Source organism: Ascidiella aspersa, chromosome 5, assembly GCF_963924565.1.
Source record: "Ascidiella aspersa chromosome 5, kaAscAspe10.2, whole genome shotgun sequence".
Classification (NCBI taxonomy): Eukaryota; Metazoa; Chordata; class Ascidiacea; order Phlebobranchia; family Ascidiidae; genus Ascidiella; species Ascidiella aspersa.
The window spans coordinates 31,175,455-31,202,664 of record NC_139451.1 but is presented as its reverse complement, the minus strand read 5'-3'; the positions used below and the strand labels follow the sequence as shown (position 1 = coordinate 31,202,664).

General features: G+C 34.8%; 1 protein-coding gene across 1 annotated transcript; it reads right to left on the bottom strand.

Moving 5' to 3' along the window:
- Nucleotides 1-1,326: 1,326 nt before the first annotated feature.
- On the bottom strand, nt 1,327-21,330 carry LOC146146332 (cathepsin L-like). Its single transcript, XM_083390414.1, has 11 exons — nt 21,087-21,330; nt 19,952-20,005; nt 18,788-18,860; nt 17,234-17,402; nt 16,481-16,611; nt 15,541-15,689; nt 9,488-9,665; nt 6,617-6,801; nt 5,375-5,465; nt 3,767-3,825; nt 1,327-2,223 (listed from the first exon to the last, which is right to left on the bottom strand). The coding sequence occupies exons 1-11, from the start codon at nt 21,321-21,323 to the stop codon at nt 2,149-2,151; spliced, it is 1,401 nt and encodes a 466-aa protein (XP_083246540.1). The 5' UTR covers nt 21,324-21,330; the 3' UTR covers nt 1,327-2,148.
- Between the last annotated feature and the right edge of the window lie 5,880 nt (nt 21,331-27,210).

Sequence of the window (27,210 nt, the reverse complement as noted above, 5' to 3'; positions counted from 1 at the left end):
AAAAGTTTAGTTCTCTTTGCAGTTTCGTTCTGGGGAATACAATGGAGACACAGAAAGTTTATAAAATAAACTAACCGAACCGCATCTCTTCGACCATTTTTCACAGAATTTTTGCCGAAAAATTGCAAATGTGGTTGATAAATAAATTTTTTAAACTTCAGTGCATTTTTTGTATTTGTTGTTTATACTGGCGGTACATATGCATTAGACCGTGACGGTTGTAACCATCCATCCGTGACAAATAATAACAACAAGGAAATGTATTTTGTTTAACTTTCTATTTGACTGGGATTTTAACCTTCATTGTTGCTGTGTTAGTGTATTGTATACAAAGTCCTGTTTTTTTATTCATTTTATATAAATAAATTAGGACGTCTAAAAGTTTAGCGTAGTGACTTAACTTTTTTCCTTTTTTTTTCAAGTTCCCGCAGTGTTTTTAGTCAACCTTAACAAAACTTGTGTTCGGGTTAATTTGTTGGAACGTATCCAGTTTAGGCCACGGCCGTCCTTCTGTAGTTAATGGGTGGTGCTTGATAAACGACAGGACAAGTTATTTGCCATCTTTTTTACGTCCAGGCCCTCTTTTAGCAATCTTTCTTAACTTGCGTTCCACTCCGATATAATTGAAGGGTCCACAAATTGGTTCGTAGTAGTGTAAACGAAACTAAAACGTAGCTGGATGGTGACACACCTCCAAGCCAAAAAGTTCTAATAAATTTACATCATCTTGATAAAGCAGTTTCGATACGCACTTCTATCGAACGTGTTTGCCATACCAATCAGTTCAACACTTGTTTTGGCGATCCTAGGCAAAAAGGTGCTTTACCCTGTACCAACCAGAGGCTGTTTATGGCACAAACGGAACTACGCGTCTACTCTAGGACCCTGAAACTTTTGTTTCTTCATATGCATCAGAGCGTGCACAACTACAGAATAAACATGTATTTGTTAACATTTTGCAAAGTTTTTACAAATAATAGCATGTAAGTTGTAAACTGGCTTCTATAAAAAACGCCTTCACTGTACTTTGTTTTTAACTTTCTAGTAAAAACAAATAGTACTGTTCCAGATTTGATTGTAGAGTATTGCACTCGGTTCAAATACGGTACCTAATTAAATACATTTTCACAAATATATTTCATAGCAAGCATATATACCAACTTTACATGTACAGCTATGCACAAAAAAATTTCGACTTTCTACTCTTTGGTTTAAATCTCTTTGGTCGTGTGAAGTGGCTGTAAAATGAGCTGTTTTCACTAAGAATATATTGGAACAAAAGCAAAGATAAAAAGTTATATCTTTTCTAAAAAAAATAGTCTTAACTGTACATAGATTCGTTGTATTGCATGGAGATAATGGAAGACGCAAATGTGAGTGCAGTGAAAGATTAGAAGGAAATCGGTAAAACCAAAAATCGGTTTCAAAGCATTTTATAGAAGTTTAGAAACAGCCGAGTTTAAAAGGGTGGTGATTATTTTAAAGGGGAAAGTCAATTGCTTAAAATAACGCACTTCGATATTTACAATTGTACGCGTTAAAGTTTCAAAATCTAGTTTAATGTGTTTGTTTGGAAATCTTTGGAACAGAACATCATTTTTACAACTGTTATTTTCGCTGATGAAGAACAACTTACAAGAATGCGCTTTATATGTGTATAATTTTTTGCTATTTATTTGTACAGACAAACTGATGATGCCATTTATAGGCGAAATGCATATTTGTATTAAAGTTTTAGACCTTGCTGACTGATTTTTGTTCGGAGCGGTGCGCTTCTCAAGCTTTTATTAACTTACAAGAATGTTTTTTTATAATTTTTTTCACAACATAGAAATGAACTAAAATGTGTTTGTTATTATCAGATCGTTGTAAAATAACACAAATGTACAGGCTAAAAATAAACTTGTTTAAAAAAACTGAGCCTCGTTTTCACAATTTAAAATTTTTCATAGTGAGAAAAAAAGTGCACCTATCCAAAAAAAAAATTTCGAGATAAAAATTTTAGTTAAAAGCGAGTGAAGCCAAAATCACAAAAAAATGGGGAAATAGAAATGAAATCAACTACAGTTACAAGTAAATGTAAAATCAAGGGGAGTAATTAGTAGAAGAGTGAATGAGGCCAATGAAAGAAAATAAGTTCTAGGCTGCTCAGTTGACGATTGCAGATGTAGCCATCTGGTTGAGGCCACATGATCCATCCCCTCTGTAAATGCGGTAGTAACCCTGCACAAAACATAATGTTTCTGATCATAATGCAAAGAATGTGACAAGCATGGGCGTATGGTTGTTTCTCGACTCGCTCCTCTCTGAGCCTGTGTAGCTCAGTTGGTAGAGCGACGGTCCCGGCTTGACCGGAGGTCGTGAGTTCGAACCCCACTGCAGGCTAGTTGTTTTTCTAGTCTGCTCTGGTTGCATCATAGATCGACAGATTCGGCGAGTCTGGATGGCTTTCAGTGTACTGATGATATGTAAGCCGTAATGGTTTGTCAAAAAGAAGCATCAGACAGATCACAGTTGTTAACACACATATGTGTGTGTGCATCTTTGATTGTTTCTTAACATATAATTATTAAACCCAAGTGTCCACACGGAGTCCCTAGCCCTTATGAAATCGTACTTATGATAACTTAACGGCAACTTATTACGGATTTCCGCATAATTATAGTAACATCAACGTCGGAATAAAACACAGTTCGGAATGAGCCCAAAATAGAACTAATACACTAATAGTTGTCATAATGCCAAATCTGAATAACTCTTAAACCCTTAGGAATAAAGGGACAGAATCAGGCCTATACAACCTTTTACCGAAACCTAAACCCCACCCTTAAGTTAAACCCCACCCTTAAGTTCCCTGATATATACAACCAAAATTCAAATTCTGACCACATCCTTGACTCCAAACAAATCCAAACAGTCTGGTATCAAAACAGCGGCTCCGTTCAAACTAGGGCGCCCAAACGTCGATACCACAACGGCCGGTGCCAGACTGGTGGATTTTTTATGACATAATTACATTTTGCTTGTGTTAAACAGGCAACACCGTTTATTAAAAGCAATTGAAGTTCAGAAAATGTTAAATGACATTTTTCATCTAAAGCAGCGGTCACCAAACGTTTTGCATAAAGGTCCGGATACCGTAATGCCTGACGGTCGCGGGCCGGGTATACAACTTATTGCCTACCTTCATTAACTTGATTATATCGTTAAATGACGAAAATGCATCAAAACTGTAGTGAGCTTGAAACTTTTAAACTTACTAACAAACTTTTAAACTTATTTGTCGGTAAGTTTAAAAGTTCATCAAAATATAAATTGGAATTGCATCCGCCAATATTTCAATTAACTTTATCTTGATGAAAGATATACACACATATGGATTCAAACAATAATAATCCATAGCTCAGTTTGTAGAGCGAAGGTCCTGGTTTGACCGCAGGTCGTGAGTTCGAACCTCACTTCAGGCTAGTTGTTACGAACAGGGTGCAGAAAGCAATAGCGCTATGGTTGTTTCTCAACTCGCTCCTCTCTGAGCATGCGTATCTCAATTGGTAGAGCGACGGTCCCGGTATGAGGTTGTGGGTTCGAACCTCACTGCAGGCTAGTTGTTTTTTTAGCCATTATTGCTCGACTGATTCAGTGAGTTTGTAATGGCTTTCGGTGGACTTTACTTTGCACAAGGAAATGGTTGATTAAATCAACGGGACTTCGTTTAGTGACCCCTGATCAAGTAGAGTTTAATCAAGGTTTAGTTCTGTTTACCCACCTTTTCACCCCACTGTGGGCCCCAGCTGTTCTTGATAATCCAATATGGTGTTCCCTTCTCTGCAAGAAATAAAATATAAATAAGTTAAGATTGAATTAAGGAAGGTTAGGGCTTAATTAATCACAGCCCTTTGGTTGCCAAAATTAATGTTAAAATGACGTTGCTCTACAAAAAGCTTTTTGTGGGACTGTATTGCGTTCCCATATAAACAGTAAAACTATAATTACAAAATGGTAAAAATATCTACTTTTTATCTGTTGTTTCGACAATTTTGAAAATAATCCCATTCATTTGTTTGTATATCGTTTACAAAATGGGACATTATTTTAAATCAATTTACACTAAAAGGTAAGCTAATTTCAGTATCGACAGGAAACGGATTTAAAGGTAACAGTAGGCTTAAATAAAGCACACTTATGACTGTTTTTCTAAATTGACTTTGTTCTTTATAGCAAAACTAAAATATTTCTTAAAAATTGTTAGATTTGGGGGTTTGCAATGCAAAATATTGCCTAAAACGCACTTAGATTTAAACAAAATACATAATTTATTTGGTATGCCAATTTTTCGTCAGTGTTATAACCAATTTAACGCTGGACTGCGAATATTTCGCATGCTTAAACTTAAATCCCATTAGGGATGTTCAAAGTAGAATCCCAAGGTATTCTAGAATAATAGGTTTCGAATCTAGAATAACGAATCCAGAATAGCAAATCCTAGTATATTTTATTAAATTATTTAACCTCGATTTTCCTTGGGGGGAGGGATTAATCTTAATATACCCTACTTGAAGCAGTTGTGTAAACTGTAATACATGTCCAGGTTGTTAAAAACTTTATATTATGCCAAATGCCAATAAGTACAATGCAAAACTGTCACTGCACAATGAACTATTTAGCAATTCGGTCCTGTTTTTTAAAACATTGTTGGGTCCTGGAGCTTCTTTTTTGACTAACATCATCTGTTATGCAGTTAAATAATGTAGGCTACTGCAAAGAATACAAAGTTACTATTGACATAACGAATACTTGACAATTACACTGTGCATAACTGCATAATCTCGCTGAATATTGGCCTAAAGTTGACCTTAAGTAACCCTATAGCGCATTTTGTTGACGGCCAGCACGTTTTACAACGTAATATTTCTTTTCCAACTTAACGCATTGAGGGAAATTGCGAACTCCGCTCCTGCCATTACACGTTAGTCGCTCGCCCAATAACGCTTGATTGACACTTAATTATTAGACGAAGGTTATCGCGAGACGCGTAGGCTAATTGGTCGCCCGAAAAAACGCTGAGCAAGCTCGTGTCGCCGCAGCGACAGGCCTTTATCGAAACTTGCCACTCGCGTGTGTACAATCTGGCGCAACCATCGGTAAAACATCAAAATTATATCGGTTCCAATTACCCGAAATAAACGGCAGAATTGGATTCGAATCCCATCTGGATACGAATCCAAGGATTCGATATTCTACTTTGAACATCCCTAAATCCCATCATAAATAATAAAATAATAATAACATAATGCTAATTCCAATGAGCTATAAAAGCATTAACGAGTAGCATAATTTAGTAAACAAATAACCCAAACAGAAAAGCTAAAATTACCGGTTCCGTATCCGACAATCAAAACTCCGTGATCGAGGCTTTTCGGGTTGCAGAAAATCTTCCACGGGTGGGCAATTCCGCCGAAGTAGAACTAAAAAAAAAACATAAAATAAAATAAAATAAAATAAACGATTCACAGAGTCGTTTCACCAGTTTAAAACTTTTTACCAAGTTGCATTCTTTACTTATTTTATATTTACTTTGTTTTAATTTTATTGTTTTTTATATTGGCTTTTTTATTATTGCTTTTATTTGATAGATTCCACTCAACATCTAAGACAGTGGTTCTTAAGCTGGGGGCCGCAAGAAGTTGTCAGGGGGTCGCCTCGTACTATTTATCGAACGAAAATTAGCAAGAAACAAAATAATACAAACAAATTAACAGTGTAAGAAGTAAAAGAAGGTGCCGGTGTGTAAAAATTATGTTAGCGACGTTTACTTTGGTGACCAGTCGTGTTTTTAAGTCAACTTTACTCTTATTTTCAATCAATGGAAAAATAAATGGGGTGGCATAGGTTTTTTAAAACTGGCAGGGGGTCGCGACAACAAAAAGGTTGGGAACCACTGATCTAAGCCATGGCTGGTTGTACTTACAGAATGTAGCAAGCATTGGCGTACGATATTTGGATTTTTATTGGGATAAATTGGATTGTAAATAAATAAATGGAATTCAAGTTTAAAATCTGTTTTTCGAGAATTCGTTAGTTCTAATTCTAATTTAGTTTGAAAAAACTGCTAAAATCTAATTTTAATTCTAATCAAATTTAAAAAACCTAAACATTTTTTCTTTATATAGCGCCACCTGATTACTCTAATTAGAATCAGACAAATACGGCCATTAAGATTTTACTTGTCATAAATTGGGTGGGTCTTTTATGATTTCCAAAAATCAAACAGGTATTTAAATAGGGTAATTATTAATCAGGTGGTTGTATATAAAGTCAAATTGTATTTCAATGTATACAAGCTTTCGAAAAACCGTGCTTCATCCGGTTAAAGTAGAAAAAATGTTAGAAAAACAACTTTCACCTGCTGATAAAGAATTCACGACAGGCTTTCGCATAACCGTGCTTCATCAGGTCAAGGCAAATTTTTTTTTCTGTTTTTTTGTCGAGATTTTCACACAATTTGCCTTTAATTTTTTAAAGATTTTTTTTAGTGCCACCTTCAGAATTAGACAAATACGGCCATTTACAAAGAATATAACAATTATCTAGTTGTCCAATGCCTGAAAGTACCAACCTGCATCATATTGGCGTTGATTCCAATCGATATTGGTCCGTTCTTAGCGAGCCAGGCCGCAAGCTGATTTTCGTCCTTGGGAAGAGCGACTGAATCGTTGACGGTGACCTTGAACTCGGACTTGTTAATGCTGCACTTCTCTCCAGCGCCCTCGTACGGATAATCCGACTCGGTTTCGAGGCCACCTAGCGGATTTTTATTTTGTTTACATTTAAATTTTGAATTTTAAAGATTTTGGATTTACGACAAAGTAACCACCTCAAAAAATTTAAGAAAAGGCTAGTGGCGAACGCTTGAATTACCGGCTAAACATTTGTTGTGCATTTTGAATGTGATTTAATGGCGGCGGCAAACGTTTTCTTATATATGTGGCTACTGAGTCGGCTTATTTTACTAGAGTTGGGACTATTTAATATTTCTAAGTTATTTAAATGCGTAAAAAAACAGAAAAATGCATTTTATGAAATGAAATATTTATAGTAACTTATAAAGTTTTTTGTTAATATTTACAAAAAAGTGATTTTTTCTGGCAAGATTTGATAATAGGTTATGCATTTTTAGGATTAGAATTTGGATTTACGACAGTATTGTAATGTGAACGACTTTTACCTGAGTGATTTTGGGGCGAAATACCTGGATTTCATTCAAGTTTCGGGAAAAATTACCTTGACTTAATTTAGGTTTTTGGGGCATATTAACTGGACTTAAGTCATTTAGAAGTTTAAACAACGACTTGACGTGTTTTAACTTTTGGGGTGACTCGTTGGTTTTAAGTATTGGAAAAAAACTCCGCCCTAAACTGAAGAACTTGATTTTTCAATTTTGTTTGACGTTTGATAATCTTCACCAGAAGTGCCGGAAGATTTAGCGCTAATTTATTTTTATTTTTTTATAATTAAACTATTATATAATATATTAACTATATTTACAAATATGCACTAAATGTAAAATACATCGAAATTGATGATGTAGGACATAATGTACTTTCTACAAAGAAGCAAGTATGAAATTCTAAAAAATAAGTCAAATAAAGTTAAAATATGTATTTTTCGGGAAAAAGTTTTTGAAATTTGTAGTTTAATAAAAAAATGACACAGTGTTAAGTATTTGTAATGCTTGCAAAATGTATTGCAATTCACTCTAAACTAATCTTTAATAATTGCTGTTGGCATTACCGCGCTGTTGATGCCCTATTGTTGCGTCATAGAAGACACAGCACATTAGGCGAAATATATTTGACCTCGAGTAACCCCATTGCGTATTTCCTGCGAAGCTAGCGCTATTTTGTTTTGTAATGCAACTTCTTAATGCGCAGCGGGAAACAATGGAAACATATATTAAACACGCAACTTCATACCACTGTAATTGCGAATATTTCGTGTTCGATTTAATGTACGCAAACAGCAGGTCTGGTTGGAAGAAATGCTTTAAACGTGATGTAAGAGCAAAACATACATAAGGTATTGTTGATACATTTATGATTTTCCAAAGATCCCTAGGCTTTATTAAATTTTTTTTCTCGATTTTTTAGGTTAATGGACCGACTTGTGTTTGATCTGCTATGCTAATGACTTTCTAACTTGAAATTGACTTTAATTTGGTAACTGTAGAGGCCCGAAAAAAATTTTTTTGTTGTGTTTTACCGGCAATTTTTTTGTGGCTCACTTTTGACAAGGAAAAAAACAGAGTTGGAACATGAAATTTTCACAACTGTTAGAGACCTTCCATAGTTGTTTCTCATAAAAAAACTTGTGCCCCGGAACTAAGGGGTGGTCTTCATTTTTCTAATTTTAATTCCCCTAACCCAGAGGTGGGCAAATTACGGCCCGCGACAATTTTCTGTGCGTCCCGCGGAAATCTGAAGCAATGATTAAAAAAAATAATAATAAAATTGCCTAAATAGTTTAATTACATTCATTACAGCCCTGCCGGCTTCGCGGTCAAGTAAAACAATTTTCAATTTCTCGCCCGCAGTGTCGTAGCTGCCGTACGATACAGGTGCGCACCAGGCTTTAGATTGCTAAACAGCCTGTTATGTCACAATGGAAATTTCTAAGTTCGGCCTGTTGCATTACAAGTGGTATCTTAGATTAGCAGCTAGTTGTTTAGAAAGTTGTTAATTTATGAGTGATGTTCTTAGTTTAAAACTGTTTTGTGCGTGTGCTGTGTGAATTCGTTCACTATATGTGTGGTTAGGTAAAACTCACCCATAATAAGCTGCTCAAAACAAAATAAAAGCGAAAAGTTAAAGATGAACGTCGTGCATTCAACAAAGAGTGGACAGAATAGTATTTCTTTACTGATGTTGGTGGTAAAGCAATATGTTTGATTTGTCATAAAAGCGTGGCTGTATTTAAAGATTACTATATGAAACGTTATTTTGAAACCAAGCATCCTAATTTTGTCACAATTTTTCAGTTGCAAAATAAAGCAAGTGAATAAAAAAATGTTTGAGACAACAGCAAATGATGTTTACCAAAAGTTCGTCCTTATAAATAGGCACGTTTTATATAAGCCATTAAAATGCAAAACACATCAAGCTCTTTGCAGAGACGGAATTACTAAAGATTGTATGGTTAATGCTGTCAGCGTTGTGTGTCCTGAAGTTAAGTCGAAAATAGAAGGATGTCTCGGTGAACAATTGTTTGCCGCATAGACTCGATTGCGGTAAATGTTAAGAACAGCTATCAACAGCAATTACTCATTTTCAGTGGTTTTACAATTTTAGATTTTACACTTGGCTTATATTATAATCTCAATTATACTCTGGTGCGGCCCTCGAACAAATGCAGATTCTGAATGCGGCTCTCGAGCCAAAAAGTTTGCCCACCCCTGCCCTAGCCCCTCAAAATAACTAAAACAAAATCACACCCAGCTTTTCGATGCTTTTGTACGCGTTGGATGGTAAACCGCCATTGCATCCTGAGTCCAGGGTGTCACAGTCGACCAGTTCCTGCTCGGAGAGTGAGTAGAGCTTCTTGTGTTTCAGGAACCACTGGCCCTCGATGTTACCGGTGGTCGAAAAAGCCCAACACGAACCACACTGGCCCTGTAAAAGTATCGGAAAAAATATAAAAAATGCTAAAGTAACCCAAAAATACCACAAAACTGATTTTTGAATGTCAAAATGAACGAGACCTATAAAAGCAGGGACGAAAAAAGCCCAATGAAAAATAGGTTGGTTAAAATATAAAAAAAAATATATATATATATAAAAAAAAATTAGTGAAACAAAAATGTAAAAATACTCACATAAATGGCAAAAAAATAATACCCTTAAAAACAACTTTGAAGGAATGTAAAACAATAAATAAAATTGACAACAGCATTAGAAATATCCTCGGTAAAATAACGGTAACATGTAAAAAAATAAAAAGTTTGGCCTGTTAGGTTTTGTGCTATTACGGCCCAACGTGACTAGTTAAAAAAGAATCAAATCCGCTCTGAATAAAACGTGTTTTAAACTTGTTTTGAACGATGTAACGCGCTCGTGTTTTCCAATGCCGTGCTTTTGGGGAGTTTCGCCATTTGCACCACGCCGACCCTGTAAATCTATTAGCATTACATAACAAACAGGCGGGCGTACCCAGTCAACCTTGTAAATTTGTTCGCATTACACTGTAACAGGAGAAAGTATCAGAAAGAAATCTGACGTCCGTGTAAGTACGTCAACGATTTTGCAAACCGACAATAAATAAAACGTGAGCGCAATATAAAACTCACCAGATATGAACTTTGTACACAGCTTTTGACAAGGTAAAAAATGGCGCTAATTTGGCAAAATATAAAATGCGGATCTTCGATACGAAGCTAAGTAACAACACCCAAATTTTACCCCGTTTAAAACAGCCATGCACAGATTTGTAGTTTCGGTTGTATTTCAAAAAAACAACGATTTGCAAATTTACCTTTTAATACAGCCACAGTGTCTTAAACTTTTTTCCTTAGCCGTACAGTACAATTCATTTGCAATACAAGCCAGCAGGCGAAAGTACCAGAAATACATTAAATGACCTTGCGAAACCATCAAATTATTGCTAAGTAGAGCGTTTGTGCAACAACACCAGCTGAGATAATGTTAGCTCAGCGGAAATTTGGGCAAAGTTCAAAACCCCACAAAATTTGGTGCAAAACCCCACAGCAAAAAGGCTTAATCAGCATTTGTTAGTTTGCAACGTGCGAGACTAAGAGTGGTTTTGCAACAACACCTCGGCGGAATTTTGGTGCTTAGCTTCGGCATATGTCGTTTATGCCCGCTTTTGAATATTTCTTTCAGATATGAACTTTGTACATACCTTTTGACAAGGTAAAAAAATGGAAAATCACTATAAAATGTGAACCTTCGATACGAAGCTAAGTAACAAGACCTAAATTTTACCCCATTAAAACAACCATACATAGATTTGTAGTTTTGGTTGTTTTAAAAAAAACAACGATTTGCTATTTTACCCTGTAATACAGTCTCTTAATCTGTTTTCTTTAGCCCTAAAATTCATTGGCATTACAAGCCAGCAGGCGAAAGTACCAGAAAGACAATAAATGACCTTGGGAAACCATCAAAATATTGATAAAGAGAGCGTGATTTTGCTAAGATAACGTTAGCTCAGCGAAAATTTGGTGCAAAGTTCAACACCTAACACCAGGAAGGCTTATTCAGCATATGTTAGTTTGCAACGTGTGAGACTGTTTACCTGACGCAGCCATGTTAGTCAGCAATCATAATTGACCCCCCACTCGCCCGTCGCGTGCAAATCACTGTGACGTCACAATAGCGATTGGCAGCAGGAAGTATTGCTGTTGCTTTGTTATGGCGTTGCGTTAGTTGGAACGATTTCAACTGTTTTATCGTTACAGCTTATCAGCATGTGGTAATGTATTTTGAATGCAAACGGGCGTCAGTTGGCTTAATACGTTTGTTTCGGTATTATTTCCTCAAACAAGAAACGGAGTTTTTTATCGTTTCTGGTAAAATGAATATTAAATCCCCCGTATACAAGTATGGTAGCACATTTTGAATTTCTAATAGTTTTGAAATCCCTTCTAATGTTTTTTAACGTCTAAGTACAACCTACAGTAATTATGCTTCAAAGTTAATCGTTTCTTGTCGAATGAATATTAAATCCCGTACACAAGTAAGACTTGTAGGTAGCATGTTTTACACGTTTTGAATAACTCTTTATTCCTTTTTAATTTCCATTTGTGTTTCATTTCACGTCTTACTACAACCCACAGTCATTGTGCTCCAAAGTTATCGTTTCTCTCATGAAAAACAACACATTTCGCGGCCTTTTTTCAGATTAGTTAAAAGCAGGAAACACGGTCAAAACGCAATAAGTTCTTCACTGTTACGACGGATAGTTACTGCAGTCAATTTTAAAGGTTTAACACGGCGTTTACCATTTGTTCTTCTTTGTAAGCGCACTTTATAAACCGCCAGCTATAAATGGGACCCATTGTAGGCGATTTACGGCCTTTTGACCTCTATTGAGTAAATATTTTGAACCATATTAACAAAAGTATTGGAATCTCCGAATCTGTGTCACAATCATTTTTCGGTTCTAATATTTTGCACAATTCTGTTATAGAAATTTATTAATTTTGGCGGCAGGGCATTTTTGTTTTAGCTGTTTGCAAAGTAGACGTTTCACTTTACAGAAATTCACTAATTAAATAAAAAAAAATACATGTACAAATATTCCTTAACATGTTGGTTTTGCACCAATAAACCCAAACTGTGACAAAACCTAAAGTTTTGTTTTTTTGTGATCGCAAAAAACTACGAAAAAGGGTAAAAATAGGGCGACGGCGACCAACCTTTTTCTTCTTTTTATTTGGTTAAAAATCAAAACTGTTTTTTTTTATTTTTTCAAACTTGTGTGGCTTTACGGCAAAGTCAGCTTAAAAAGATTGGTTAAACGCGCTAAGCCTGACATTTTTTATATGTAACGTGATTTTAACTACGTAGCGCATGTTTTCCAATACCAAGCTGTTGGCGGAGTTTCGTCATTCGAACCTCGACGGCCCTGTAAGTGTTTCAGCTGTACAAAACAAACGAGCGAACGCCCCCACCGACCTTGTAAATGTGTTTGCATTGCAAAACCCAATAGGCGGAACGAACTAGACATACATGAGAACGACCTTGTAAAAAGCCAGTGTACGTGGTAAGGTGAGTGATTTGCCAACAACAGCAACAAAAAACGAAACATCAGCGCAATTTAAAAGCCTTGGTCAAAGTACAGCAACAAAAAGCATCAAGGGTTTATCTTGTTTCGCCATATGTCGTGTTTGTCCGTTTTGATTACTTCTCTTCAGTGATGAACTTTGTACATAACTTTTGACAGAAAAGAAAACGTTTTTTTTTTGGAGAAAAAAAATGTGAAACTTCAATAGACATGGCATATACGATCATAGCTAACAAAAAAATAACGATTTCGTTTATTAACTCTTTAATACAATGTTTCTTAGCCTTTTTTTCCTTAGCCCTAAAATTGTTTGGTTATACGGGCGTTTTCTTGCTTGCAAGTTTTTAATAAAAAGACCTCATAGTTGCATTATAGTACTCTGTAGGTTTAATGAAATAAGCCGAAAAAAAATTTAGATACATTTCAGAAAACGATTTAGTGAAACACCTAAGTTATTTAGAGGGAGTCAGAAAGAAAATGGACTTTTTTCCGTTAAATTTGCTGAATATCCACCTAAATATCCACGTGTACGTGGCAAGTGGCAAGGGAGTGATTTGCCAACAACAGCAATAAAAAACGAAAAGTCAGTACAATTTAAAACCTTGGTACAAAGTACAACTAACAAAAAAACATCAAGGATTTATCTTGATTCGCCATAATTATGTTGTTTCGGCCCGCTCTGGTTACTTTACTTGGGTCAAGAACTTTCTACATAACTTTTAAGAAGGAAAAAAATGGGAAAATGGCGCTTTTTTTGGCAAAATAATGAAAACTTCAATATAAAATAAATAACAAAAATTAAATATTAATGTTTGAAACAACCATGTACGGAATAGTAGTTTTGATTGTATTTCAAAAAAACAAATGATGTTGCAAGTGTACTCTTTCATACAATCTTTCCTAACCGTTTTTTCTTAGCCCTAATAATGTGGGTATACCGGTATTTATTTTGTTTGTAAGGTTTTATTCCACAGACCTCACAGTTTCATTGTATTTAAAGTACAGAAGGCCCAATGGGATAGAAAATAAAAAAAAAATTAAAAAAAACGCTGATTTAGTGGAACATCTTAAGTTATTTAAAGGGAGTCAGCAAGAAAATGGACTTTCTTTCGTTAACTTTGCTGAATATCAAACTGTAGTTTAGAGACCCAACCAGAGTCATACTGAGCAGGGCTGCGTAGTCGGACCCGGGCCTCTGACAAAATCGAAAATTTTGCCATGTAATTTCTTTCTTTTTTTGCCGGGTTAGCACATCGGTTATTTCGCAGCCCTGATATAAACACGTGACTACGTAGTTTGATATAAACCAAAGAATAAAACATGCGCACACATATGTAGGGATGTTCAAAGTAGAATATCGAATCCTTGTCCCATCTGGATTCGAATCCAATTCTGCCGTTTATTTCGGGTAATTGGAACCGATATAATTTAATGTTTTACCGCCGATTGTTGCGCCTAATTGTACAAACGCGCGTGGTAAGTTGGCCTGTCGCCGCGGCGACCAATGTATAGTGCTTGCTTTAAATGTAACCTGGTAGTGCAGTGTCAGCGTTTTTTCGGGCGACCAATTACCGCGTCTCGCGATAACGTTCGTCTAATAATTAAGTGTCAATCAAGCATTATTGGGCGAGCGACTAACGTGTAATGTCTGGTGTGGAGTTCACAATTGCCCGAAATGCTTTAAGTTGCAAAAGTAACATTACGTTGTAAAACTTGCTGGCCGTCCAGAAAATGCGCTATAGGGTTACTTAAGGTCAACTTTAGGTCAATATTCAGAGAGGTTATGCAGTTATGCACAGCGTAATTGTCAAGAATTCGTTATGTCAATAGTAACTTTACATTCTTTGCAGTACATTATTTGACTGCATAACAGATCATGTTAGTCAAAAAAGAATCACTAAAACCCAACAATGCTTTAAAAAACAGGACCGAATTGCTTAAGACTTCTGTGTGCAGTGTTTCATTGTACTCACTATTGGCAAAAATATAAGTTTTGGCAACAACCTGGACAGTTGACATCATACAGTTTACAGAACTGTTTCAAGTGTTTCAAATGACAGTTGTTAAGAATGTTAAACATATGGGAGATTTTTTTATTATAATATACACATGTTAGCAAATTGTTTGGGCGATTTATTGCTGTGATTGTGGGTCTTGTAGGGTAGATTAAGATTAATCCCTTCCCCAAACAAAATCGAGGCTAAATAATTTAATAAAAATATACTAGGATTCGCTATTCTGGATTCGTTATTCTAAATTCGAAACCTATTATTCTAGAATACCTTGGGATTCTACTTTGAACATCCCTACACATATGTGTGTTAACAACTGAGATCTAGCCCTTCTGAAGCTGATTTTTGACCAACGATTACGGCGTATGTATAATTGGTACACTGAAAGCCATTGCAGACTCACCAAATGTGTTTATCAATGATGCAAGCAGGGCAGACTAGAAAAACAACTAGCCTGCAGTTAGCTTCGAACTCACGACTTTCGGTTACGGTCCCGGCTTGACCGGAGGTCGTGAGTTCGAACCTCAATGCAGGCTAGTTGTTTTTCCAGCCTGCCCTGCTTGCATCATTGATCAACATATTTGGTGAAGTCATTTTGCAAAATGGGTGAAATGCGGACTGTAGCGGAGTCAAAACTCAAATTCGCACAGTTGGCCAAAGTTGGACTCAGGTTATTTTTAACCGACTCCGCAGCCCTGATATAAACCTAAAAATTTGTCAAATTTTTTACCTGGTTTTTGACCTCAGTGACGGCACCCTGGTCACGCCAGTCGACTGAGTCTGGAATGGCCGAGGCGTCCAGGCCCGACAGATCCAGGGTGCGGATGTCGACCAGGGGTTTTGTGAAGCCGGGTGCCGAGTACATATGGAACTCATCGTCTGTTGTGTAAACGAAGAGGTTTTTGTAGATATTTTTTTGGCATTTTTAACTCATGTTTATGTTTTAATTATATTCAGCTCCAATTTAAAATACTTTTAGGTTTGATTTATTGTAATACATTTTCTAAAATGTTCACCTTATTCTTAACTGTTCCAATTTGGCAAATACAATTTAAATTTTATCACAATTCCATTTTGTCAAGATATTTTAAATATTTACAGATATTTTGAAGATATTTAGATTACCGTTTTTTTAATTCTGATTTCAAAATTTATTAATTTGTTTTGAACATTTCTAATTTTTATTTATTCATTTTTTAAATTCTAACTACAAAGTGGTTCAGCCAAAAGCTATTTTAACAGTGATTTTTACTTTATTAGGTATACATAACAAGTGGTCTAATCAGTGATTCAATAAAAACTTTATTTTAATGTATTTAATTATAAAGAGGTTTCTTCCGACAATTATTTATTCTGTGCCGACGTTTCGATAACCTATCCAGGTAATCTTCTTCAGGGCATTTTGACAATATGAATATGAACATATCAATATGCCCTGAAGAAGATTACCTGGATAGGTTATCAAAACGTCGGCACAGAATAAATAATTGCCGGAAGAACCCTCTTTATAATTAATATTATGCCTGGCAGCAACAGTATATTCATTTAATGTATTTATCAGTTTATTCAGTAGGGTTGGGTCCATCTCTGTATGTTGCAGAGACTGATTCAACTGAATAAAACTAAAATAAAATGAACAAAATGGTATTCAATTTGAAAAAAAAACTTACAAGAATAATCCATAAACTTTGTGATGCCATAATGGGCAGTCTTGTCTGTGCGATTCAGCATTTTGGCAGTTTCGTAATTCTGTGCGAAGATTTCATATCTTTTCTGGTAGGTGTCCGAATCAGCACTCTCGCTAAAACAGGAAAAAATTGTTGTTTAGCTAACTGTAACGTTTTGTAACTGGCCTGGGCAGGCCAACTGAATTCCATCATTTGTGGCCACCACAAATTCCCTTAAAATAACTTTATAAATGAAATCCTACACCAAAATTGGACAAAAATAAACCCAAAACAACTATTTTTCATCGTAAATTCACATGGTGTGGTTTTGGGCAGCAAATATCTTTGGCAGTAAGGCACAATAACGCAATCAGGCTAGGCATACCATGGAGCTATATAAAACACACACTTTAAAGTAAAACTATAAGAGTCCCTCGTAAGCAATGTCAAGCAATAATTTCCTATTTACTCAAGCAGAGAAATATTTAAATAATTAAGTTGAAAGTTACGTAGGATTTTAAACGAAACACATTTTCGTTCAGCACCACATAAAATACAGAAATTACTACAATTTTACTAAAAGCAAGTTATTTTTTTGTTGGTAAAAAATACCCAGGTCTAACCTAATTAAATACAAATAAGCTATTTAAACTTACTATATAAATATCACATTTAACCTAATTATATAAATCTTATATTTAAACTAATTGTATAGATAGGCTATTTAATTTAGTAGGTTGAGAAGCTTAATAGAACCTGTATTCTCTTTGGTGGTTGCGAATGAATTCATCGAATAAGGCTTTGACTTGCTTGTCGTAATTGTAAAATCTAACTTTGCTCATAGAAACCACATCCACACTCCTTACGCTCCTTTTGGGTCGATTGGAAAATCTTCCTAGGTTTTTACAGCCCAACGGAAGCGAAACTACAAAATGGAAAACATATTTTTGTACATCTAAACGCCCAAAGTAGGGGCTGGCAAACTGTGGGCTCTTGTGCCACTTTTTATGGACCATGGACTAATTTTTAATATTTCACCCTTATCATGTAGTTGTGGGCCGCGTAATAAACCTACACTTATTGCACTGTATTTAAAAATGGCTAAGAATATTTATTCAGGCTCTGTTGTGCCAACATTTTAGGGTTTAATTAAATCTATTGGTCTAAAGCAGTGGTTCTGAACCTTTTTTTCACTGCGTACCACCTCGAGCTTCTATGATCTTGTTGCATACCAACAAAATATCAAAAAACTTAACTTTAATAAATTTGCATATATGTTCCGGAAAGATAATAATTCCTATCATTAAAGAAGCATAAAATATTTAACTACAATCATTATAATGAATGTATAGTTTGTTACAATAAAAACATGCTTAATCTTTTGGTAAAACTGTAATTTTACTTAAAAACATACTGCGTACAGCGTACCACCCAAAACGACTTTACGTACCACAGGTTAAGAACCACTGGTCTAAAGGTACAATATTGTATAAATGCGATGGTCAAAACTCAAAACAATAACAAAGATAAATTCAACAAAAAACTTTTTTTTCAAAGACAGAAGGAATAATTTGTTGCAACCCTGTAGGAAAAAAATTGAAATAAAATTTAGATTTTTGGAAAGAATGTGTAATAGGGCAATTATTTTTTGAGTTTTCAAAAAAAGAAAAAAATTTGTCAAAATTTTCAGGTTTGGTCAAAAATTGTCAAAATTATTTTAAGTCCGAATCGAATAAAAATGCACTTTGTTTACAAAATTGTTTCGCATTAACCCGAAAAAAAAAAAAAACTGATTATTGTGTTTGACCTGTAGTCAGTAATACATTAAAAACATGTAATAGAGGACTCCAAGACACTAATGCAGTACTTCAAACAACAATATTTTGTTTAAATCAATGTATTTCTAACTGGTCAAAATTTTTTCAAAATAATTTTTTGTAGGTCAAAATTTTTTTTTTATTCGCCCTAGTTATCACTTTACAAAACGTGAAGTTTCAAATCTTAAAAAGGTACAATACAATGTTATTATGGTACCGTTTTGTACGACAAAATATTAACCAAGCATAACATCACACCGTCAGAGTCATGTTCAGCAAACATCAAACGATGCTTTAAATCTAAAGAACAAAGAATGACAAACCTATGACACTCAAATACACACCTTTACACAACAACGAATTATTTAACCTAATGTATTCTTAACATGCAAAAATTTTGTTATACCATGTCAAAAATTTAGCTGTTCTGCTTCAAAATTAGATGTTTTAGATAAATGACCACCCTAATGATAACAAATTAAGAATGACTTACGTTCAGCATTACACGACAACTCTTGAACATCCAGATAGTTTAGCCAGGATATATAATATACTTTGGTGTAGCACTGCAACAAACCAAAAACAGTATTTTTAAGGCTGCTGCTAGAATTGCACAAAATAACCTTTAAATTATAAATTTGATTCTGCCAATCTAATATCAAATTTTATATTAGCATTCAAACTAGAGATCGACCAATATCACTTTTTGGATCTACCTAACTGATTTTTTATGTTTTTGCCAACCGACCTAATATTTATAATCATTTTTTATTAATAGTTACACATTAAAATAAGTCTTAAAATACACTTCTTCTTCATAATCGTAGTCTTTTCGAAGATTAACAGTTTGGATCTTAGGAATAGCCTACTGACATTCTGTATTACAAAAATGCCTAAGCAAGCTAAATTTATCGCCAGAAAACACGACGCACTTTTTGAATCGATAAAACACCTTGACTTTTCGACAAAATATTACATTTGGGTCTAAAATCGACAAAATATTATGTTTTGAGTAACTGGCATCAATTTAAGGCCTCTACAAATAAGCAATTTCATTAAGTTAAAATAAAGTTAAAAATTTATTTTTAGGTTAAGATAAAAATGGCCCTAATCTGAAATCAAGCTCTATGCTAAATTAGTCTGTCATGATAATAAGATATTATAATACTGACAAATTCTAAAAATGAAAAAGGTAACTTATAGGTTTTTTGAATAAATCCTATTTATTTCATACTGAAATATATCTTTACTAGTTTCTGCTGTTTATTTAGGGTAGTTCAAACCGTTATAACTTATTTTATTTTTACCTAAAATATTGCGCCTAATTGTAACATAGACCAGTGGCAAGTTTAATTAAGGGCTTATCACAACATGGCAATATTTATAGCGATTGCTTTTAATTTAAATTTGTTTGCGCATTTTATCGCAGTTTTTAAATAGTTTTTTGATTGATGCCGTCATTATTGATTAACATCAGGTGAAAAATAGCGGAATCCCCAACGTGAAAATTTACCTTCCCCTTTTTTTGTTTTTCTGGATACGCCCCTATTCCAATGCACAGTTTAAAGAACCTGTGGGTTAGACAAACTGTTTACCCAATATATCTGGTGTTAGCATAGGAACAAAATAAAAAGCATTGGACACAAAATATACTCACAAGATCTTGTTCATTTGGTTTGAAGTACACCTTATAATTCATGCCTTCGACCAACTTGAAAAACATTAAAACGAACATTAATAAAATACGACTGCAGCGTAGTGCGATCTCAAAGCACATAAAAAAGTTTTTAATGAAAATTTATAGGTTTTAAAAACCTTAAATCAGATCTTTAGACAGAATTTGCCAAAGTTGAAACTGAAATTGTATAAATGCGATGGTCAAAACAATCACAATAACAAAGATTGAAGAAACACAGAATAAATTCAACAAAAACCTTTTTTTTAATCTTTAAAAAGAAAAAATAATTTGTTGCAACCCTGTAGTTGTTAAGAATGTGTAATGGTTATAACTTTACAAAACCTGAAGTTTTAAATAAAAAAAGATGTTATACGCCAAACAGTCAAAATTCTACAAAACTTCATGTTTAGTAATCAAGACTGCACAGTGCACACTGCACACCCCTAAAAAAGTAATGCCTTCAGAGTAAAATTCCTGTTATTATTCTTATATTCAGATTAACAATTATAGTCGCCTTAAAGATTACAGAAGTCCTTTTCCCCAATAAAAAAAAACTAAACAGGTTTTAAAAGTTTAAGATATTTATCATTTTTTTTATTATCGGCGAGCTGCATTGAAAACAATTACCAGATTTGGCATAATTTTGATATAAACAGGATCGTTTGTTTTAAAAAATCTTTTAGCACTATTTTAGTATGAACTAACATTTGAACCTTGGCTAAAATTCAGCGTTTATGAACTTTTTTAACAACAATTAACTTACTAAGTATATGTAACAGCGAACTTGGCGACCAATTATAATTACTGGAATTTTATTGAACAAAACATCAGACAAAAAAAGATGATTTTAATTGAAATAATATGCTAGATGCATTTGGACTTCAACCCCAGTTTTCTCACACTCTGAAGCAGGGGTGTTCAAATGATTTGTAGGAAAATCTAACCTAACAATTTTTTGGGTGGCACCCAATTAGTTAAGAATACATTCAAACAACACTTTATTTTAAGACATTGTAAATTAAAAAATGACCCATGCAGTTTAAAAATGACATGGATAGCTAAGTATATACAAGTAACAAATAACACTTACAAAACTTATCAAACATAAACCTACCTGTTGTTCTGCACAAACAATTTCTATCTCATTGTTTTCGTTGCGGGAGTTAACCACATTATCTTTCTCAATAATGGCGTTAATAACTGTTTCAGGCACTCCTTGGCCTGATGGTAAGATAAAACTGTAACCACCGACTATAAGGCCAAAAGCTTGGAGAGAACATTCCAACAAAAGCACAAGTTTTATACCTAACATCTTGGAAATGTCTAACAAGAAAATCAAGCATAAATCCATTTATGGTGTGTAGATGTAGCAATGTCAGATAACTTTGATTTGGATACCAAGTGATGGTATCGATAATCTTTTGACACCATGGGTGTATTTGTGCTAATCCGGTATCAAATTAAAAAAAAAATTTTGTTAATGTTTTGCAATCCAAAATAATGATTCGTTTTTGAAATGTAAATTTATCAAAATATAAATATATTAGGATACCAACTTGTGGTAACTAAACTCTTAAAATTATTTTGAAAATGACTTAAGTTTAATTAATTTGCGGAATAACCTAAGTCCAAGTAAAGTTTTGCGAAAAATACAGTCAAGTAACCAATTGCCCTAGTCAAGTCATTTTTAAACAAAGTCAACTTCAAGTAAAGTTATTGACATCAAAATAAAACAGTAAACCATGAAAATTGTTAACCTCTTCTGATGAAAACTGAAAAATAACAACAACGCAACATATAGTGTTTTCTGTGCAAAAATTGAGATATACAAATCTTTTTTGTTTCGAGTCATTCTACACAATTATGACATAAGTCCAAGTCAAGTTATATGAAACAGTTAAGTGCACTTCATGGACGTTAATCATTACAATGCTGGGCGCTGGTCTAGAATACTACAACATTTTCATCCATGGGTTTGGATATTATTTGGCTTTGGTTGAGAGTTAAGGTTTGGGTTCAGGTGGGTCAAGTATTATTAATATAAGTATATTAATTATTTCATATCTATTTATTTCTTACAATTTCAATCTTGACAACTCGTTTTGTTACTTAAAAAAAAAAATTGGAAGATTGTAGAAAACATCAAAAAAGTGGTAGGATTCTAGACCTCTCCGGGAAACCAAAGGAAAGCATGCAGCTCGAAATTTCGTCGCCTAATATCTCCTCTTGTAAGCGATTCTATGGTTAACAAATGGTTGGCAAAAGTTAAAGTAATTTTACTAAACTGGACAAATGGTTCAACCCACACAACTAACATTAACAGACAGATGCTATGCTGGACAGTTAGTACGCAACCATTGACCTTTTCGCTGTTCCAAGTTGATTACCGTTCTATTGTTATTCAATAAACACAGTTGTATTTTAATAAACACAGAGTGTTGAAAACATTGGGCGCTCTTTAATTTCTGCACGTAGAAATTTATGCAAAAAAATAAATCAAGTTGGAATCAATTTTAGCTTAAACCAGCATTAGCCCCTAAAACTACCTGCGCGAACTTGGCGCGCTGGAATAGGTTTTGGGCAATATCATTTCTGACGTGTGTTTAAAGACCAAAGGGAAGTTGGCAGCTCGAAATTCTTTGCGTAATATCTCCGGAAGTAAACAAGATATCGATTAGAATTTTTACACATTACTCAAAGCAACCTAAGCTAGCCAACAATCAGACTTTTTTTTTTAAAAACATAAAAATATTAATATTCATATTCAGTAATATTCGGCCCTTAAATTAAAATGTGCCCTAAGTGACTTACATGGGGTGACAGCTACGAGTCTACTTTTCAAAATGAGATATGACTCGACCGCCAATTATTCGGGGATAAGTTATTAATATTCCTTCAAAAATTCATAAACGTGATAATTTCAAATCGGACAAAAAAGCAAAAGTCCCATAACTCGAGAAATAAACAAGATTTTTAGTCACAATTTTTACACATCACTCAAAGCAACATAACTTAGCCAGGAATCAAACTTTTTTTTTTAAAAGTAATAATTTTATCTTTATGAAAGCCAACCCTGGGCTGAACTGAAAGCAGAACAACAACATCACGAGATTTCACCACAAAAACAAAACGAAGAGAAAAAAACTAGAAACGACAAGGTTGATTGATTAAGCGGCGTAAGTATTCTATGTTAGATGCAATTTTTTTGGACTGCTTTTAATAAAATCGTTTTTTTAATTACAATTCGAGAAAATACTTCAATGGCCTTTGAGGAGACGATTGATTTTAGTTGCCGAAAAGTAGTTTTTAAACTCTTTATAATAAGAAATTTAAATCCCGAGTGCAAACATCTGTGTCTGTGGTTGTTGATATTGTTGACCATTCCCTAATTGCACTTTGTTTAAAATTTGACATAGACATTCCCAATACTATTTCTTTCGCTTATTAACTCTGTGAATTTTAAAGGCATAATCGTAGCTTTGTATTGGTCACCATAGTTTCTGACCGTATGACAACACGTCTCACATTTACGCGCTTTCAAAAAGACATTTTGACTTTAAAATTCAAAAAGGAAATGCCTTAATTTGTTTTTTGTTTGCCTAAATGACGAAATCTGCTGAAATCGTTGCTATGTCGGATTGTATACTTTGTATACTTACAGACTGCTTATAGTCGTTATATTAAACCTATTGAGTCCAACACCGACCGAAAAAGGCGAGCACGAATCCCGAGTACCGAGTTGGAAACCAGTAAAGTTAACTAAACCAGTCGAGTTCCGCGATGACTCTCACTCTATGTGTTCTCCTACCCACTTAACTAAATAGGTTAGGGTATAGATATACATCAATAAACTCATAAGGCTGGCATTTCCCATTGAACACAAAACGTTTTCAATATATCTTCAAATCGTCGTAAACTCGCACTCGTCTTGGTCTTATTTTGGTCTCAAGAAGGTCTAAAATCGTAACGGTAATAAACGTGCGCTGAAAGACGTTTTATAAACGTATTTGAAAAAACGCATTTAAGCAGCGACATAAACGTCTTTTAAACACATTTTAATTGTTTAAAACTTATTTTCGCCTTGTTCTTGTTTACGTCTTTAGAAAATCGTTAAGGTAAAACGCGTTTAGAAAACGGTTTAGATAAGATGTCTTTTTGATGGCTTACTTTTAAACTCGTCTAAAACCAAACGGCAATAAACGTCTATTAAAACATGTTTAGTATACGTTCTAGAAAATGGGTTAGCTCACCCACTACCAACATACCGTATATAGGTGGAAAATGTTTCACACAATTCCATTACACCTTGAAGATTCACAGTGAGAGGCCATGTCGGTCCCGAACCTGCTATGTCGCAAGCAAATGTCGGACTTCAGCCAAATAAACCGACCCCGTCGAGTTCTGAGCCCGGAGCGGACTTCGACTCCGCAATCCTGTTTACTAGTCAATGATCAATAGGTCATTGTGTGGCGGTTCGACAGCAATTGGTCGCCGATGTTTCTTTTAGTTAAGGGGGACGTTGCTACTGTCTTTTTCTAAAAGCAATACTGTAGGATAGAACTAACCATTGGTATAACGATGTGTATAAATATTCCGAGAAAAAAATGTATTTTTTTTTTGCTAAACATGTCCCTTTTTAACCTGGGTAGTCAGCCATTTTATTGCATATTTGTGCACTACTTCGAACGATAACGTTATTTTCAAAAATACTTATTTTAAACGCTCCATTTTCAACTTTGTGACGTCATCTCTCAAAATCGTCATGCATTTCGGTAGGGTAATTTTTCATCGTTCCGACAAGAAAATTATTTTACTTACAAACACCAAGATCAAATCATATTCAAAAAAACAGTCCGCATTTGTTAAAATTCCAATATGCAACCAGCTGCGTTGCATAGGGTTAATTACAGCTGCCAGAGAATCTTTTTTCGTTTTCTTGAACAGGGTAGAACTGTCATTCGCCTAATTATTAAATGAATTATGAGATTTTGTGGTTTCTACAGAGTTCAGTGTTCCGAACTCGGATTGTACCACCTATAGCATTTTTTTTTCTTAATTTTTTAAATAACCAAAGTTTATACCCATGTGAATGCTTTAAGGCTAAGCTACCGTTTATTTGCTAAAGTGATTATGGGAAAGCTTCCACCCCCGGACAACCGTATCTCCTGTGCAGGAGAGGAACGGAATCCATAATGGAAGGGGAGGCGCTGGGTATGGATGCCCTATTGAATTGTAGTGGACTGCATCTGATGAAACACGTAATCAAATAATTTATTATTTGTGGTGTGCGGGATTAAAATATTATTCTTTTTATAGAAATCCACTCGCAATTAATTTGAGTTTATAAACTTTTACTTGTTACGCGTTGGAGAAGCAGCTATCGTGTCTGCTGTCAAGTATTTGGTATTCTATAAAGATGCAACCATAAAACGCACAAAATACGCCCAACCACACCCACTGAATTGAAGTGCTAGTTTGCAGTATTATAAACAAGTCATTTGCAAAAAAACTTAAGTCCAAGTCAAGCCATTTTGAAAAATGACCAGCCAAGTCTCAGTCAAGTCATAATTAGTGTAAGTCAATTTAAAGTCAAGTCTTTCTCGCAAACAAAAAGTGCTAGTTTAATCTCAGTCGTAGTATTATTTTAAAGTCTAAAAATTTCGATTTTTTACGAGGTTTTGTTAGGGGTGTCATAGGATCTTAGGATTGTTAGATGCCAGGCCCAATACCGCTAAGGCAGAGGTTCTTTACCCTTTTTTACCACTGATCCCGTTTTTCTTGTTGCTCCGCATGGATCAGGCTAGGCAAGATATTTTGAGAGATCATGTCATAAGTTTACGTCACAATCCAAATAGACTCCAGAACTCTACTGATTTCGGTCCAAAAAATGTGAAGGTGAAATGGCGTCTAAATACATTCAAGTGCAAAAACGTTTTATACGGTACTAAATTTAACATTTGTTTTTAAATTGATTACTTTATAAATATACACTAATCACTAATGTTTAATAGGCCTTCATAAGCCCCCTGAAACTAGTTCACGTACCCCCAAGGGGTCCATGGACCCCAGTTTAAGAACCCCTGCGCTATATCCGCTTGAAAATCTCCAACAAGATGCACACAAGTAGCTCCATGGAAACAACTCGTTGACGCACAATCGTTAACGTACTGCTGCTGCAGTCAGACCCCGTCCAGCCGTTTACGCACGAGCAGTGGTACGAACCTACGTCATACATGACACACATTTTAAGAATGCACAAGAATTTTTAAAACCTAGTATACATGTTTTAAATATAATTGGAAAAAATAACAGTTTAAATGTATTGATCAACACAATGAAAAAAAAACCTCCCGCAAACATAGCACACAAATAAGAACGGAGAAAACATGATTTGCAACAGGAAAAACACATTTGTTGACGGGAATCGCAATAAATACGAAAACAGTCCAATTGGTTTATGCAGAATCGATAGAAATTTCGCCTGCATGCAAAGGTGCCTGGTAAATTGCGTACAAAACATAATCTGCAGGTGCAAATCGATAATGGAAAAGCGAAACCGATAGCTGGCAAACTTAAGAAATCTTATCGCGCGGCCTAAAAATGTATTCAGCACATTGACAGGAGCATTTTTGAACGTGATTGAAGGCTAAACCCGGCAGGTGAATAATAATTGCTTTGGTTGTTATTAGAATGCTTGTTATTAGCCCACGGTAGGTGGGCAGGTGGGCAGGTGGGCAGGTGGGCAGGTGGGTGTTGTTCGGCTGGAATAAATAGCTTTATTTTTTTGTTTTTTTATTCGATGACGGTTTTTCCAGGGCGAGGTTCACTTCTAAAGCGTCTCGCTTATGCATTTCAGGGTTGAATTTCTAAGAAGGCATTTAAATAATTTCAGACTTACGTTTTAAGGTGGTTTTTGACTTTAGCAAGCATAATACTGTTTGGCGAACGGCGTATTTTAGTTTCTATGTTGTTGCAAAGTTTAAAGTCGCCCAGACGATTTTTTTAATTTCTGAACGTGCCACATTTTGGCTTTTTTGTTCAGGCTGCAATTTCTAGGAGGCGTTTAGACGATTTCAAACTTTGGTTTTAATGTAGTTTTGGGGTTATCCGAAGATGCTATTTAACGGCGTATTTTAGTCTCCTTGTTGTAGCAAAGTGTTAAGTGTTTCAGGTGAACATAATTAAAAAACACTTGAGATAATGTAATTCTTGTTCATAATGTGAGTTATCTTAGTTTT